This window comes from Arvicola amphibius, chromosome 6, assembly GCF_903992535.2.
Source record: "Arvicola amphibius chromosome 6, mArvAmp1.2, whole genome shotgun sequence".
Classification (NCBI taxonomy): domain Eukaryota; kingdom Metazoa; phylum Chordata; class Mammalia; order Rodentia; family Cricetidae; genus Arvicola; species Arvicola amphibius.
In genome coordinates, this window is record NC_052052.2 from 123,624,159 (window position 1) to 123,642,239 (window position 18,081).

At 39.4% G+C, this 18,081-nt stretch overlaps 2 protein-coding genes across 2 annotated transcripts; both read left to right on the plus strand.

Moving 5' to 3' along the window:
- The first annotated feature begins 2,860 nt into the window (after positions 1 to 2,860).
- Positions 2,861 to 3,878, plus strand: LOC119816561 (vomeronasal type-1 receptor 4-like). Its single transcript, XM_038333310.1, has 2 exons — positions 2,861 to 2,938; positions 2,976 to 3,878. Exon 2 carries the CDS (start codon positions 2,982 to 2,984, stop codon positions 3,876 to 3,878), a length of 897 nt encoding a protein of 298 aa, XP_038189238.1. The 5' UTR covers positions 2,861 to 2,938; positions 2,976 to 2,981.
- A 13,110-nt stretch (positions 3,879 to 16,988) lies between these two features.
- LOC119816526 (vomeronasal type-1 receptor 4-like) lies at positions 16,989 to 17,855 on the plus strand. Its single transcript, XM_038333271.1, has one exon. It carries the CDS (start codon positions 16,989 to 16,991, stop codon positions 17,853 to 17,855), a length of 867 nt encoding a protein of 288 aa, XP_038189199.1.
- The last annotated feature ends 226 nt before the right edge of the window (positions 17,856 to 18,081 follow it).

Here is an 18,081-nt window from a genome sequence, read left to right on the forward strand (position 1 = left end):
GAGTTGCGGGGAGCTCCGTACACAGAAACGTAATTAGTTGTTCAGTTTCTCACTTCACATCCTTTCTCTAAAAATATAATCCCTAATTATGCTTGAAATTACTTGTGAGCAATGCAGATGTCTTAATTATGGAAAGAGGGAAAACTGTGCTTCAGGGACTGGGGCTCTGCAGAGGCCTTGCTTCCCCTGACACTGTGACCACATGAAACTTGAAGTCTGCAATATCTGATAGAAGCCAAGAGCCCACAAATCCTGAAGTACAAATATGACCTGGAAAGTGTCACCTTCCCAGAGCTGCTCCAGATCCTGTCTGCACCACAGAGGTGCAGGTGAGTACATGGAGGTAAGATCTTCCATCCCCTCTGCTGTGCCATGGAGAATTTCATTAAAGCAGAAAACTCTCTGACTAAACCAGGAAACAGGTGCCAGGCTCTGTGCTCCTCAGGACCTCCACTTTCCTTCTGACCCTGACAAAGCTGGTCCCTAGCTCCAGAAAGATCCAAGGAGACTAGTTCCTGGAGATGCAGAGATGGAACAGAAATGCCGAGACATCGCTCTCCATCCTCAGGCTGGAGAATCCTGACAGAGCTCTGGCTGGCCCTTTGATTAAGGTTTCTTTATTTTTTTTCTTCTTTTAGGAATCAATAGTATATAGAAGATTTTCAGAGGTCTGTCAAACCCTGGAGATGATCATGAAACACTCTTGTCACGTCGGGACTAGAGAGACTGAGCCTAGGTTTGTTGTTCATGGCTAACCTGGTTTACATAGAGAGACTCTGTCTCAAAAAATAGCAAGGCAAAAGAAAAACAAATTTTCTTGTTTTAACCACCATGTTTCCCAGTTTTGTGACTCCTTCAGTATCCCTAGTGTTTGTAAGATTGGTTCTTGGCACTTTTAGTACATTTCCACTTTTCAAATATTGGCATGTGTTTTTCTTTACAATAACATTATAACACCTAATTTACAGAAGGTTTTCCTCTGTATCCATCCTTAGTCTCTGTAGTCTATCGCATAATATTATACAAACCTCTATCAATATTTGTATGCCTGCTGGGTGTGGAGAAACATAAACCACTAAACCATCTTGAGAATTCCTGCTACAAAGGATTAAGGCTGTGAACTAGAGCATCCTGAAATAGCTCATTTTCGTTTTATTTCACTGCTAAGCAGAAAAGACAAATAATCTGTTTTGCTTTTGTTTCCTTGTTTTTAGAAAACCAGGAAAGATAGATGTAACCTACATCAGGTTATTGGGGTTTATTACCAGACAAGGGATCATCCATATAGCTAAACATAAGTCCATCTTGCTTTTTAAATTAATTTCTTATAGCATAGCCCAATATAATGTGGAGGATGAGTCATCTCTCTCTCTCTGGGACAGTGCATTCCAGTAGAAGTAATCCCTTATTAGGAGATCAGAATCTGTTCTGAAATGCGATTGAAACTTTTGGGGAAAAAAGAGGACACCAGAAAACTAGGAATTTCCAGGAAATTAAACACCGAATAAACAGAAAAAGGTTAATATTTTTTTCATCAGAACTTAGGGTGAATTATTGAAGGGTTATTACAGATTCCAACCTCTGACTAGACACATAATTTTATTGTAAATATGTTAATAAATGCTGATGTGTTTGGTCTTAATGTCTGGAGCATATTTTATCATGTGCAGATATTTGGAGTGCTATTGTGATTTCCAGATGTACCAATAATACAGGCAACAATTACCCCTCTGTCAGAGGAACAGTTGAAAAACAGTTCTAAACTGTCATTTCTAAAGCCATGCGGCAACATAAACCCAAACCTGGGAACATGGCTCGGTTTATGTAGGACGCAGGTGACATCATCAAGGCATAGACATTTGAAACAATCCTGTGAGTTTCACAGAAAGAAGAGCAATGTGAACAGAGGCATTCCAAGTACTCAGAACCCACAAACTCATAAGTCATCAACTGCACTCATCTCAAGGCTGCAGCTAACACCTCATTAATCCTTTCTTCCATCCCCCTCATCTCCCCTGGTGGAGAGCTGGTCCATGCTGCCTGAGATGCCCTGAGGTCACTCACTGGAGTCACAAATGTCCTGAACTCATCCACTGGGGTCACAGTTCTCTGCTACCCCCTCTCCTAGGAAGCACTACATGGTTCTGCTAGACACACTCCTTAGCTGCAACCTGGTGGGTCTATGAAATTTTCAGCAAATCTTTTTATGACTCAGCTTTAACTGTCAGGCCCTACCTGGAAAGGTTTTACAATTTGATTTGACATTGAGAACTACATAAAAAAAAAAGACCAGTAAATATTTATATGGAATGAAATCAGAATTAGAAGTTTCAAAGCTTCGACTCCAAAGGCAAACCTAGATATTGTTATGTTATTCAAGATGCAGATAAGAAAGGAATATAAAACAAAGAAGGAAGCAGTGTGGAGGGTAAAGTTAGCACATCTGAGAGATGTTACAGGTGCTGACCCAGCAGGGTTTCCCAGTGTCTGTGATGTGAGGAAGCAGACAGGTTCAGCATAAACCTCAGATTTTGGGAACTGAGTGGGGAAATATGAAACAGAATGAGAAAAAGAGGAAGAAATTTTGGTTGGAGAATCTTGGAGTTCAATTCAGCTATGCTGAGAGGTAACAAAGATAATTCATGCACACAGACAGAAACACACACACATGCAACTTCAACAAGTCAATTTTGCTAGTGTAGAGCTCAAAAATAAAAATCTTCTTTAAAATCTGAGACTTTTAATAGCAGTTATCAAACTCACCTGTCAGAGCACACAATATCCCAGAGACCACAGTGTGGAAAAAGGAGGTATTTCAAGGACTTAATCTTCACCATTACATCTGCCCATTGCTGCCTCTTGCACACTAGAAAATGCTATTGTGTAAAATGTGTTTTTCAGATCCACTTGTAACATTACTGATGCTTTCCTGAAAAGTGTTTTCATACTGGGCACAAATTCTTCTATGTGGAAAGGAAGAAATGGTTTTGAATTTTATTATGGAAATGACTTTCTTCTTCATGACTGTGCTTGGCACTCTGGGGAATATTTCTGTTTCTGTGAATAATATGATCAGTTGGTGCAGAGGCCCTGAGAAGAAACCCGTACACCTTATTCTCATCCACTTGGCTTTCACAAACATCATAATCCTTCTTGCAAAAGGATTGCCAAAGACATTGGCAGCTTTTGGTTTGAGAAACTTCCTGGATGACATAGGATGTAAGATCATTGTTTACTTGGAGAGGGTGGCCCGTGGGGTCTCCATCTGCACCAGCGGTCTCCTCACTGTGGTCCAAGCCATCATCATCAGTCCCAGAGCATCTGGGTGGAGGAGGCTCAGACCAAAGTCTGCATGGCACATCCTTCCATTCTTTTCATTCTTTTGGATACTCAATGCTTTAATAGGTGTGAACCTAATCCATTCCATCACAAGTACAAGTCTGAATATATCACAGTTTAAGAGTGGAGATGGCTACTGTTATTTTATGCAAGAAAGTCAGAAAACAAAATGGATTGTTCTCCCTCTCATGGTCCTGAGAGATGCTGTGTTTCAGGGAGCCATGGGAGGGGCCAGTGGCTACATGGTACTTCTTCTCCACAAGCACCACCAGCATGTCCTCTACCTCCAGAATTCCGAGCTTCTCTACAGAACTCCCCCTGAGCTGAGAGCTGCTCAGAGCATCCTCCTTCTAATGCTCTGTTTTGTTTTCTTCTATTGGGCTGACTGTGCTTTTTCTCTATTTTTAAGTCTCTCTATAGGAGAAAAATCCTTTATGGGAAGTATTCAAAAATTTCTGGCTCTTGGCTATGCAACTTTTAGCCCTGTTGTGTTGATTCACAGGGATGGACTTCTGCCTGAGTGTTGGCATGTTGAGTGAGAGAAATAGAGACACTATCTCTAATTTCTCCATTCAATAAGTGTGAAAGAACTCTCAGTTCTGTAATGCTGTGGACAACACAAAATCTCACCCTGCAGTTTAAGCGTGTGTTTATTCTCAGACAATCTTCCTGGGGACTCAAGCCTAGAGTGGAGAATGAGGGAGACCATAGCAAATTATAGTGATATAGAAACCTCATTCTTTATTGCCACACTTGGAAGGGACTCTCTTCTTTAAACTTATTCATATTTAAGTCATTCCTTGTGTATGAATAGTTTGCCTGAATTATGTTTGTATAGCTTATGTTTTATAGCTTTAGAGAGTGGAAGAGGCCATCAAATGCCCTGTTACTAACTGGAGTAAGACTTATGATTCTGAACTAAAATATGGTTATCAGGAATTGAACCTGTATCCTCAGCAAAACCAGCTAGTGCTCTTAACTGAACCAGCTCTCAGGCACTGAAAAAAATGACTTTAATTAGGATTCATAAAATTGGTTTACTACTAGCATGACTGAAAACATGAAGATGAAGTTAGTTAATTTTATCAGAATTCATAATGATTTGATTCTATCATTTCAAGGAATTCCATGTTTTGTTCCTGATGTTGTGATTGCTAAATATTAGTCCCACAAGTCTATTATGGGATTCTTCAAAGTGTGTGTGAGATTCCATCCACATAAAAGATTTTACAGAATTGAACTGTGAGAGGCTGACATGTTCTGTGCAGTCAGTCACTAGATGACCGATGTTCAGTCACTGCACTCAAATGCCCTGAAACTTCTCACTGGTCTTCTCTCTGTGAACATTCTCTGTAGGAATAAACATTGCATGTGTAATAAAAAAAACATTTTATTACTCAACATAGAAAGGTGGGATAATGTAGATTAATGTAAAAACTGAGAAATCTTTTTAAAAGTGTTCCAAACACACCAAAACAGGGTCAAGCGTGACTTCTTGGTAACCACCTTTACTGGTAGGCTTATTGCTAGTGGCAGTCAGAGGCACAGCTACTTTAAGAGGCCCTGCTACTGAACACTTAAATGGGGTTTATGAGCTGTGTGCAGTGTGCTACTTGGTGGCAGAGCAGACCCAACAACTTTCCAGAGATGAAGCAGTAAATGCGGCTCCTGTTGGTACCTTGGCCATGAAGCTAAACTGTCAGGGAGCCAAGAGGCAAGGAGCCAACCACCCATGTCCTGTGCCAACACATGCGGTAAGCTGAGTAGTGCCAGTGACTAACATAGCAGTTCACGATCGTCTCAGGCAATCAAAGAACAATACAGATGCAGATGGAAAAATACTCTAAACAAGGTGCAGGGTGTTTAAAAATATACATAGGCCCGAGAGAGAAAAGAGAAAAAGTATATGCAGTATAAAATAAAAAATAGTTTTAGTTTAAAACTTTTAAAGTGAAAAAAAAAAGCCACATAAAGATGGGAAACACATAGATTGTCTGAATCCTGCATGTTATTGTGCGATCTTTAGATACTTTGATTACTAATGAAGGAATGACAGCTACTAAAACACATTGGATTATGAAAACTGCTGGATTAAACTAACCTATATATTTTTAAAATGTCAACTTCAAAGTGGAATATGCTACTTCGTGGAAGATGTTATGTTATTATTCCCACAGGAAATGAGAGGATGTGGATTCATTTAGGTTGATTGATCAGGTTTGATCAGGAAAGAACCCCTAAAAATCCTGCTACAGACATAAAGAAATAAACTTATAGAAACTACAAAACATGTAACATATTTTACCTGCTCAAACATAAAACAAAAAAATCATCTTGTAGTAATACAGATATATATGTCATCTTTAAAAGCTTGTCTATTTTCAGAACAAGGGAATAAGACACCAAGAAAAATGAAAGGTTTAGGTGATAAATATCTCAAAATGACTCAGTTACAGTCTCCTTAGAATTCTGCATCCAAAACTGCTTCAAGGCTGCTGGCTGAAATGGTCAACCTCACAAACTATGCCAGTCATTGTCTAACAGTGAACTGTTATAACTTGACTTCCTCAAGTTTCTCCAAAGATACCAATGCTGACAGACAACAGGAAGTAGTCTAGAGAACAATGTCCTCCTCATTCCCCAGTGATGGAGTATAGTTGGGTTTTGGTTATTCAGTAGTTTATACATGTTTGTAATTATTTAGAATTTTGGCTAAAAGTTGCATTTTTCATAGTCAGAAGAAACCTAAACAAAATCTCTTTCTAAAGAGACAAAGGGAGATATGATATAGAAATGATAGAAAAAAGGATAGATTATTGAATCTACTTTAATCCAAAAAACAACTATTAATCACAAAATATTTTACACTGGTGTGGAATTTGGTAGTTTTGATAAAAATTTAAAGCGAATTTTATGATACTATATGTGTCTACTCTTGTTTTGGGTATTATGTTTATCCAGCTCACTTAGAAATGTAATGTATAATTGAGAAATCAGATTAATAGTTAATAATCTATAATAATCAAATGTACAATCTTGTTAGGTATATTTTCAAGGTTATACACAGATATATTTAGGTAGTTATACTTTAAACACTTCAAAGATCTATAGACTATTGCATTTAATATTTTTAATAACCTAAGGATTTTCATGACAATGAAACATGTCTGCTCTTGACAGCACCAATTTGTTTCAAAAAAAGAATGAATGGCATCAAAGACACTCCATATGGAGTTTATTTTCTTTATGTCAAAAGTTAGTCATTTGGGCAAAGAAACTGACTTTTCTTTGACTTCTGACAGTATGTGTGCAAACTGGATAAGAAGGACACAAAAAAGGCAGCTGCCAAACATTTCCAAGACAAAGTATGATAGTCCTTCAAAATTCCCTGCTTCTCAAAATTTTCTGGCTTGTCATCCAAAGTTGGATGCCCCAACATCACAGAAGAATTTTTGGTGTCTGTTCAGGCAGCCAGATATCCCTGCAACATGGCAGAGCATAGATAAGAACCATGGGTCAATTTAAAATGTAAGAGTTAACTAGTAAGAAGCCTGAGCTATTGGCTATGCATTTATAATTAATAATAAGTCTCTGTGTGGTTATTTAGGGAGCAACTGGCTGGACAGAGATGATCAACAGTCTACAAAGACAACTCTGCCTACATCTAACAATTGTACAATTTTATTTTCAATGATTATATCTACTACTATTTTTCAGATGCTTTATATCTGACTAAAACTTCCATAACAGTTTGGATTTTGGGTGCATCATGGTTCTACTCTACCATTATGACTAGGTAATTTCTTGAATAAACTCTATGTATAAAACAGTTAAGTGAAAGCTTATTAATTTGCTTACTTTTCTAACAAAAGATTTATTTTTATTTATGTCTTTTTGTCTGTGTGAGAGTGTGCCACATATGCACAGGTACCCACCAAGCCAGAAGAAGGCCCTGGGTCCTGAGGAGGAAGAGCTACATGCTCTCATGAGTCCTAGATGTGAGTGCTGGGTAAGGAACCAGGGTCCTCTGCTAGAGGAGCAAGTCTCTTGACCACCCCTGGAGCTATTTGTTTTTCTCATGTAATGTAACTTGTTTGTAGGGAACATCTATTACTTCTCCGAGTCTCACCCTCTTCTGTTACAGTCATTTTCTAGAAACTACCATAGAGGACCAGACTAATTAAAATTTTCTCAGTCAGTCCATTTAATTTTACTTAAAAGGAAGTGATGTAAGAACACTGAGAAGGAGTGAAGAAAGATATGAATGATGAAAAGATTATTCAACTTTAAGAATAGACAGGGTTCTGGAGAGATACCTCAATGGTAAAACATCTGCCAACAGCTCAGACAATCTCTGTTTCTAATGAAGAAAACTGACTCTCACATGTGTCAGGGTCCGACCCCAACATAAACTATCTCTCTGGACCAATTTGGAGGCACGGGAATAATTGAGACACAGTTCACACAGCAATATCAGAAGGGAGTCTCAGAGTCCATTCAAATCCTGAAGATTACCCCTATTTATTTTCAAAACAGTTTTTATATCCAAAGGTAAACTGAGGGGGAAGTTCATTAGCATTCTGTTTCTGGGTAGCAGGACTAATGTAATGTCTGCAACTATGGCTGCTCTGTCACATAACCTTTCCCCAGGCAATCTCCATAATTACAAGGAAGGGAGCAGAACAACATTAGCATATCCTGACCCTGGTGACAGCCTGCAAATGCTAGGTGACCACCTCAGGTGAAAACTGTGACTTGAGAGCCTGGCCACCATACAATGTAAAAATATGTGGCCTGTATAAGATTGCCCTACAATTCACTCTCTCCTCATAATTTAAAATAAAAACCTGTGATTCTGCAACAGGACATATGACTATGTCTGCCTTGGCAAAGATTTTCCCCTTTACCCCAAATAACCCATCATCAGAAATCAGGCGTATTTTATTTTACACCAGTTCCCATCTTAGGTTTTTTTTGGGGGGGGGGGGAGTGGAGAGAGAGAAACTTTAAACCTGTCATTGACTGCTGATCTCGGTGAAGAAAAGTGATTAGGGGAGAGAGATCCCTTTGGGCTCTGTGTCTTGAAGCCATATTTTCTCGTCAGGATAAATTATAATGCTTTAAGAATAATCATGCTCCTAAAGTCTATATTCTCCTATTAAAGAAGAGAAGAATTGCCTGAGTTGACAATAGTTTTGCAGTTAGTTTAGGGCACCTTTTAAATTTTTTACATTGTGATGGAGGACTCTCATTGGTTAATAAAGAAACTGCCTTGGCTTTTTGATAGGGCAGGATTTAGATAGGTGGAGTAGACAGAACAGAATGCTGGGAAAGAGGGAAGTTAGTCAGATGCCTCAAGCAGTCGCCATGACTCTCCTCTCCAAGATGGATGTAGGCTAGAATCTTTCCCAGTAAGACACCACTCGTGGTATTACACAGATTATTAAATATGGGTTTATCAAGATGTGAGAATTAGACAATAAGAGGCTGGAACTAATGAGCCAGGCAGTGTTTAAATGAATACAGTTTGTGTGTTGTTATTTCCGGGGCTAAGCCAGCTATGCGGGAGCCAGGCGGGACGAAAAGCAGGCCTGCTCGCCTCATCACTACAACACTGTATTTCAAACCTAGAATTTTTAAATATGTATCAAACTCCAACATTTACAGGGTGTATCAAACTTTTCTCAACATCTTTTTTGTTGTTGTTGTTTTGTTTTGTTTTGTTTTTCGAGACAGGGTTTCTTCTGTAGCTTTTGGAGACTGTCCCCGAACTAGCTCTTGTAGCCCAGGTTGGCCTCGAACTCACAGATATCCGCCTGCCTCTGCCTCCCGAGTGCTGGGATTAAAGGTGTGCGCCACCACCGCCCGGCTTTTCTCAACATCTTATAAGCAGTTACAAACATTATTAGGTCAATAACGTAACAATGAATCAACAATTAAAAATACCACAATTTTCTTAAATTCCGCATTAATCAAAGGACATGAAAAGCGTTCTGATGGGTAAGAGCACAATGACCTTGCTGTTATCAAATACCTGTTCCAGTCTCTGAGAAGCTGTTGTTAAACCCTTAGGCTGCCCCTTTTCTTAACTGAAGAGGGGTTTAGTCATTTTTTATTTTGAGTCTTTCTTTCCCTGGAGGGAAAGCTTAGGTCTTAGCTTTTAGGTCCTATATTTTTATCAAAATAAGTTTTATGTCCCAGAGACTAAAACAGTCAAAGAAACTGCCTTGGCCTGTTGATAGGGAAGAACTTAGGTAGGCAGGGAAGATAGAACTGGATTCTGGGGAGAAGAAAGCAGAGTCAAAGAGACACCATGTATCTGCCTCCAGAGTAAGACATGCTTCCAAAACTTAGTAAGCCACTGCCACTTGGCAATACAAAGATTAATAAAACTGGATTAAATTAAGATATAAGAGTTAGCCAATAAAAAGTTAGAGCTAATGGACCAAGCAGTGGTTTAATTAATATAGTTTCTGTGTGATTATTTTGGTTCTGGGCAGCCGGGACGAACATGCAGTGCTCTCCTTGCAAGAAGTAAGCTCATACTAATCTATTATCCCATCCAAATCCCCCCTTTTTTCCCAAAGAGATCCCTGAGCCTATAAAATTTCCTCCCCAACCCCCAACCCTATGCCAATTATAATCAACCCCTAATGATGTCCCTAACCATGAGAACAAACTTTGTTGGGAGAGGGGATGTCATCTTCTATAATTACTTCGAGCTGTCATGGGGGTGATGTTCTTCCTATGGGATTCTGTGAAAGTAAAATGATGGCTAAGTTCCAAGATTACTGTCCGGTATAACTGAACGTAGTCTCTGAGTAGGTGGTAGGGTTTTTATGAGCTTCCTATTTGGAGGTTTGGTCAGAACATTGTAAAAAGGTGCACCAATTCAGCTAACCAAGTTGGAAGCATCTTGAGTGGCTAGTACCCAAAACAAGTCTTGCAGTAGCGCTATCACCGTCATGACATCATATCAACCTGGTGGAGTTGTTGTTGTGGGGCCCAATCTTCTTCCTGGAAACTTCAAAGTTTACTGCAGGAAAATTCATTGTTCACTGTGAAAAAACTTAAACATTATTTATATAGACATATATATTCAATGAAAGGTATGACAGAAACAAAAATAGATATGAGGAAAAGTAATTTTTTTTTCCTAAATTCTTTTTTCTTTCTGTCCCATGATGGGGGAAGCTTTGCTAACCAATCATCTTTAAGAAGTGGAACCTAGTTAAGGCGTGGCTTCCTGGAGCTCAGGAGAAAAAACTGGGATGGACCAGGTGCTTGCTCTCTCTGTGTGATTCCCGCAGGACACAGCAGAACTTGGACTTCCCATTCATGTAGCGTGAGTTTCCTGCTACATGATATATAATAAGTAAAAATATAATTGTTTATCTTTAAGTTGGCCTGGTTATTTTGCAAACCAAGTTAACTTTTACAGTTGGCACCCTGTTCGTGGGGCCACATGAGTCTCTGGCGGCTCCGGCCAGCGGAGGCTATGTAGCACTCATTTGAGCGTAGAATTCCCGCACAGAGGCCCTGATTAGCCACTACTGGTTGTCTTCAGGGTCCAGTTTTTTTCTGCGCTCGTGAAAGCTCAGGCAGTGCGGGTGGAGAGACCGCGGAAGGCCGTGGCAGGAAAAAGATGAGGAGCTCGTGCCTATTGTTGTCACCGCTACTGTGGGGAATGACTGAGGAGCTTTCACCCAGCCCAGCTTCACCACCGTCGCCACGGGCAACGCTCACTCTGTCCTGAGTGGGAGGCGCTGCTTCCCTCTGCTGACTGTCTCGTGGGACTTGAACAGCCAAGGATCTTCATGGAGCGCACAGTCTGTGATTTATACTAAACATCTTCTTAATTTAAGCATATCTTTTAGCATTTAACCTAAAATCACATTTGAACCAAGCACGTGGCTCCAAGTGCACCGCGACACCTACTGGCAGGTAACGGTTATTGCACCTATTCGAGCTACTTAAACCACAGGTGAGATTTATTATTCTAAATATAATTCATACGTTGCTGATTTAAAAGGGCAATATGTTAGACAACCTAACTGTCCAAGGTTTCAATAGCCTCTTCATTTACACCATGTGTGAGGTTTTACAAGATGTATGTGATGTCCCTTCTACATCACTATTTTTATTTCTGAGGCTTAGTCTTGTCCTAAATGGGAGGCGGGGAGGAGGCGGAAATTTTTAATAAAAAAAAAGATTTTCCCCTAAAAATAAAATTGGAAATAAAATTTAAAAAATGGAAAAGGCAGCAGTAGTATCTTCAAAAAATATGGCTTGACAATAGGGCTAAGAATGAGGTGTTTTTAGAAATGGTGCAGTCTTTACAGACTGAATCCAGGCTTCTTAGGAAGGAAGTTGGGAATATGAAGACGGACACGAGCATCTTAACAGTTCTCAGTCAACTGAGGTACTTTGAAACATTGTACAGAATGGTATAAAACTTCTTGAAAAGGAGGTCATACATCTGAAGGAGAATACAAACACTTTGAATAACAAAACTCAGTCGAATGAGGTACTTTTAGAAGTGGTACAGGCTGATAACAAACTTCTCAAAAAAGAGACTGTACATCTGAAGAAGGATACTAAGAATTCATCTAACAAGACTGGACAACTGAGATACTTTTGGAAATGGTACAGACTGATAGCAATTTATTAAAAGGTTTGTTAGTTACTCTAGGCCTTAGCCAAAATTGGTTGCATCAATGTTGCAAATGAGACTTTGGGTGATTGCCCAGGTAGCCAGTTGTCTCTGTCTTTTGTTGTACATTTTTGGGGGTTGCTTCCTGCTTACTCATGTAATATTATTTCCCTTCTCGGATTTTCAATGGGGTTGAAGACTAGATAGTTGTAGTTACTTTCCTCTCATGACTTGGCCAAGTTATTTATTATACAAGACTTAAATTCATTAGGTTGGGTAATATTTGTTCTTATTGTATATAATTTTGTATTAGGCTTAGAACTCTCTTATTTAAACAAAAGGGGGATATGCTGCAAAAATTCCTACAGCCAGTAGCCTTTACGTTACTCGCCCACTTGAGCATGGCCTCTTATACTATTTATGCCAATGTACAGCTCACCCGGCCTCTTTCTGGCTGTGGGATTCTGTTGCTGTTCTCCATTCCAGCAGAAGGATTGTGACCTGTGAGTTTACCCCTAAACACATAACCATATATTATTTTCAATTCTGAACTAGTATGGGATTTCTTTTAAGCATCCGTCTTCAGACTACTTCCCACTTTCTCTTCTATCAGGTTTCAGTGTGGTTAAATTTATATTGAAGTCATTAATCCATTTGGACTTGAGTTTTGTGCATGGTGATAGATATGGATCTATTTGTATTCTTCTACATGTTGACATCTAGTTATGACAGCACCATCTGTTGAAGATGCTTTCTTTTTCCATTGTATAATTTTAGCTTCTTTGTCAAAAATCGGGTTTTCATATGTGTGTGGATTAATATCCAGGTCTTTAATTCGATTCCATTGGTCAATCTGTCCATTTTATGCCAATACCAAACTGTTTTTATTACTGTAGCTCTGTAATAGAGCTTGATATCAGGGATGGTGATGCCTTGGGAAGTTCCTTTATTATATAGAATTGTTTTGGCTATCCTGGGTTTTCAGTTTTTCCATATGAAGCTAGTATTGTTGTTTTGAGGCCTGTGAAAAATTGTGTTGGGATTTCTATGGGAATAGCACTGAATCTGTAGATTGTTTTTGGTAGGTTTGTCGTTTTTATTATGTTGGTCCTTCCTATCCAAGAGTATGGGAGAACTTTCCATTTTCTGGCATCTTCTTCAATTTCTTTCTTCAAAGACTTAAAGTTCTTGTCGAATAGGTCTTTCACTTCTTTGATTAGTGTTACCCCAACATATTTTATGTTATTTGTGACTATTGTGAATGGTGATGTTTCTCTAATTTCTTTCTCAACTTCTTTATCATTTGTATATATGAGGCCTACTGATGTTTTTTAAAGTAAATCTTATATCCTGCCACATGGCACCATCAATTTTAATCTCAGTCCTGAACCCATGTTTATTTACATCATGTTGCATTTGGGATAGGAAGGACCTCCAGAAAACTAGCTTGAAAAATACACAGGAGGACCACTCTAGGACACACCAAAGTTTAAAAAGTGTCCTTAAAGTTTTCTAAGTAAAGATTGCTTTTAGAATAATGTCAATATTGGGGAGGTAATTGTATTTCAAGTCCCATATGATATTTAAAGTAATTAATGGAGAGGAGTGAATGAGTCATTTACAGCAAAGTTCTTCACTACAGATGGGCACAGGTAGAACAAGGGATTCTAAATTGTCCTGGTCCATGTTTGAAACTTTCTTAGTAAAAAGAATCCCTAGAGCTGAGAATCACTTATTCTGCTCCTGTCTAATGAGAGAGATGAGAAAGAACAGCAAGAGACTTAGTCTATGTGTCAGAAGTAGATTCTGCCCAGTTCACAGCTTGACACTTTGGGAAAATAAAATACAGTCAGGGGACACAGAAAGCTCCATACACAAAAACTTAGTTGCTCATTTTCTCAACTCACACCCTTCCTCTCAAAATAATTAATCTCCATCTAATTAAGCTTGAAATAAGTTCTGAGCAAAACAGATGTAGTAATTGTGGAGAGAGGGAAGCTGCACTTCAGGGACTGGGGCTCTGCAGACGCCTTCCTTCCCCTGACACTGTGACAACATGAAACTTGAAGTCTGCGATACCTGATAGAAGCCAAGAGCCCACAAATCCTGAAGTACAAATATGACCAGGTAAGTGTCACCTTCCCAGAGCCGCTCCAGAGCCTGAATGCACCACAGAGGTCCAGGTAAGTGTGTGGAGATAAGATCTGTGATTCTCTCAGCTGTGCCATGGAGAGTTCCATTAAAGCAGAAGACTCTGACTAATCCAGGGAGCAGGTGCCAGGCTCTGTGATCCTCAGGACCTCTGCTTTCCTTCTGTCCCTGGCTCCAGAAAGATCCAAGGAGACTAGTTCCTGGAGATGCAGAGATGGAACAGAAATGCCGAGGCCTCGCTATCCATCCTCAGGCTGGAGAATCAAGACAGAGCTCTGGGTGGGCCTTAGCCTAAGTTACCTTTCTAAATGGATCAATAAGATACCCAAGATTTTCAGATGTCTGTCAGACCCTGGAGACGATCATGATGCATTGCTGTAAGGTCAGGACTAGAGAGACTGAGGCAAGGGAATTGTTGTTCAGGGCTAGCCTGGTTTACAGAGAGAGACTCTCTCTCAAAAATAACTGGATAGATGAAAGGCAAAACATTCTTCTTTCAGGTGTCAGTTTTCCAGCACTGTGACTTCAGCAGGGTCACTGGTGTTTGTAACACTCGCACTTTTCATTTTTGATGCATTTTTACTTTTCTAATATTGGCATAGGTTTACAACAGCCTTCTGACTCCCAATTTGACAGATTTATGTCTGTATCCAACCTTAAAGACTCTTGATTTTGTCAGATACTATTATAATACTTGTCTTAAATTCAGTCATCGTATGCCTGGCTGGTGAAGAGTACAACACTCAGTGTAACAGTTACCGTGAACCATCCTGAGAACTGCACTGTTTAGGATCCAGGCTGTGGAGGAGAACATCCTGAAACAGCTCATCTTAAGTTTATCCCAGGCTAAGAAGCAAAGAGCAACAATCTTTTTTGTTTGGTCTGTTTTTTTTGCCTGCTTGCTTGTTTCTTTTAGAGATAAACAGAGTGGGTGGATGTAACTTACTTTATCAGTCTAAACACAAGTCCATCCCGTCTTTTAAATTCATTTCCTTTAGCATTTCCCAAATAATGTGGAAGATGAGACACCTCTTCCTCCACTGACAGTGACTTCAGTAGAAAGGAATCAGTTATTAGAAGATCAGAGTCTGGTCTCAAATATGACTTAAAGTTTGGGGAAAAGAAGAGAGGACAAGAAAAGTGGGAATCCCCATGAAAACAAGGATTAAAGAAAGAAAAAAGTTAATATCTTCCATCAGTACTTGGATGAACTGATAGCAGGGATTCTGGCAGATTCTAATAACTGACAAAATACTTAATTTTTTATTCTAATTATGTCAGTGAATACTGATGTGTTTTCTATTAATATCTGGATCATATTTTATTTGTACAGATATTTAGATGGTATTGTGATTTCTAGGACTCACTGAAACAGGCAATAATTACCTCTTTGCTAAAGGAACAGATGAAAGCAATAACGGACATTTCTAGAGTCATGAGGCCACCTGGACACAAATCTCAGAACAATGTTTGGTTTATGAAGGTCTCTGATAAAATCATCTGGACATAGACATTTAAAATAATCCTTGAGTTTAACAGGAAGGAGGGCAGTGAACAGAGACATTGCAAGTACTCAGAACACACAAACCCATGAAGTCACTGTAACATTCAGATTTTTCATGTCCTAGAAAAGGTGCACAGGCTTACAGAAAATCCCTGAGAAATCAGAATGGAGCTCCAGAACCTGAAGAATAACATTCTACCCAGGACCAAGTTCTGGAATCAGCTTGGCCTGGCAAATGAAAAGCAGCCTGCCTCACAAACAGGTCGGAGGAAAAGCAGGTTGCAAAACCATCTCACATAATTGATTTTCAAAGGTCCCCAGTGAAGCAAATGTCACCATGAACTCTTAGATAGTGGAATTCCTGCTAACACAGGTATGCCACTACTTACTGTGCTACGTGCAGTTGATATTGAGGACTCATGACTCAAAACGTGCATTCATCTCATGGCACTATATTAATCCTGTTCTTAGGTTTACCTCATCAGCATCCCCTGTCCAGAACTGTTCCATGTTCCCTTATGTGTACTGAGATAACTCACTGGGATACAGATGCCCTGAAGTCATCTGCTAGGATCACAGCCCTCTGATAGACCTCTTCTAGGAAGCAACACAAGGTTCTGCTAGACACCATCCCTAACTGCAGCCTGGTAGTTCTATGAAAATTTGGAGGTTATATTTTGATGGTTTATTACTAACCATAGGGCTCTATCTGGAAAGGTTGTACAATTGAACTTGACATTGAGAACGACTTATTAAAATAACTAGTAAACATGTATATGGAATGAAATCGCAGAATGTTCAACATAAAAACCTTAAAATAGTAGGATGTAGAAATTGAAGCTATAAGGCTTTGAAATCAAATGCAAATCTAGAAATTGTTACACTAATTAAGATGCAAATAAGAAAGGAGACTTTGCCCAGCTGGGTGGGGAAATATGATGAAATAGAGAAAAAAGGGAAGAAATTTGATTGCAGAAAGATGGAATTCAATTCAGGTATGCAGAGTTAATTAGCATAATTCATGCACACAAATAAACACACACATTCAAACAAGTCAATTTTGCTAATATAAAGCTCAAACATGTCTCCTTTAAAACTTTAGGGTTTTATTCCAGTTCACAAGCTCCCCTGTCAGAGCACACACATAACTCAGAGTCCACAGGGAAGAGAAGGAACTCAGGGCCCCAGTCTACATCAGCAAATGTGTCCATCACTGACTCTCGTACACCAGAAAATGCTATTATGTGAAATGTTTTTCAGATAAATGTCTAGCATTACTAATGTGTTCTGAAAAAAACTCTTTGCATCCTGAAAACAAGATTTTTTACACAGGAAGGAAAAATGCTTTCAAAATTTATTAATCAAATAGTTTTCCTCTTCATGACTATGTTTGGCACTCTGGGAAACATTTCTGTTTCTGTGAATTATATGTTCAGTTGGTGGGGAGGGCCTGAGAAGAAACCCGTACACCTTATTCTCATCCACTTGGCTTTCACAAACATCATAATGCTTCTTGCAAAAGGATTGCCAAAGACAATGGCAGCTTTTGGTTTGAGAAACTTCCTAGATGACATAGGATGTAAGATCATTGTTTACTTGGAGAGAGTGGCCCGTGGGGTCTCCATCTGCACCAGCAGTCTCCTCACTGTGGTCCAGGCCATCATCATCAGTCCCAGAGCATCTGGGTGGAGGAGGCTCAGACCAAAGTCTGCATGGCACATCCTTCCATTCTTTTCATTCTTTTGGATACTCAATGCTTTAATAGGTATGAACCTAATCTATTCCATCACAAGTACAAGTCTGAATATATCACAGCTTAAGAATAAAGACGACTATTGTTATTTTATGCTAGAAAGTAAGAATACAAAATGGATAGTTCTTCCCTTTATGGTCCTGAGAGATGCTGTGTTTCAGGGAGCCATGGGAGGGGCCAGTGGCTACATGGTACTTCTTCTCCACAAGCACCACCAGCATGTCCTCTACCTTCAGAACTCCAAGCTTCTCTACAGAACTCCCCCTGAGCTGAGAGCTGCTCAGAGTGTCCTCTTTCTGATGCTCTGTTTTGTTTTCTTCTATTGGGCCGACTGTGCTTTTTCTCTATTTTTAAGTCTCTCTTTAGCAGACGAATCTGTGGCGGAAAATATTCAAAAATTTCTGGCCCTTGGTTATGCAACTTTTAGCCCCCTTGTGCTGATTCACAGGAACTGACTTCTGCCTGAGTGTTGGCATGCTCAGTGGGAGAAACTGAGAAACTATCTCTTTCATTTTTCTGTTCAATGTGTGTGGAAAAGTTCTCAGTTCTGCAATGTTGTGGGAAAGACAAAATTTTCAGGTTAGGCATGTGTTTATTCTCACACAATCTTCCTGGAGACTTCACAGCCTTGACCTGAGAGAGAGATCATAGAAAATTACAGCGATAAAAGAAATCTTATTC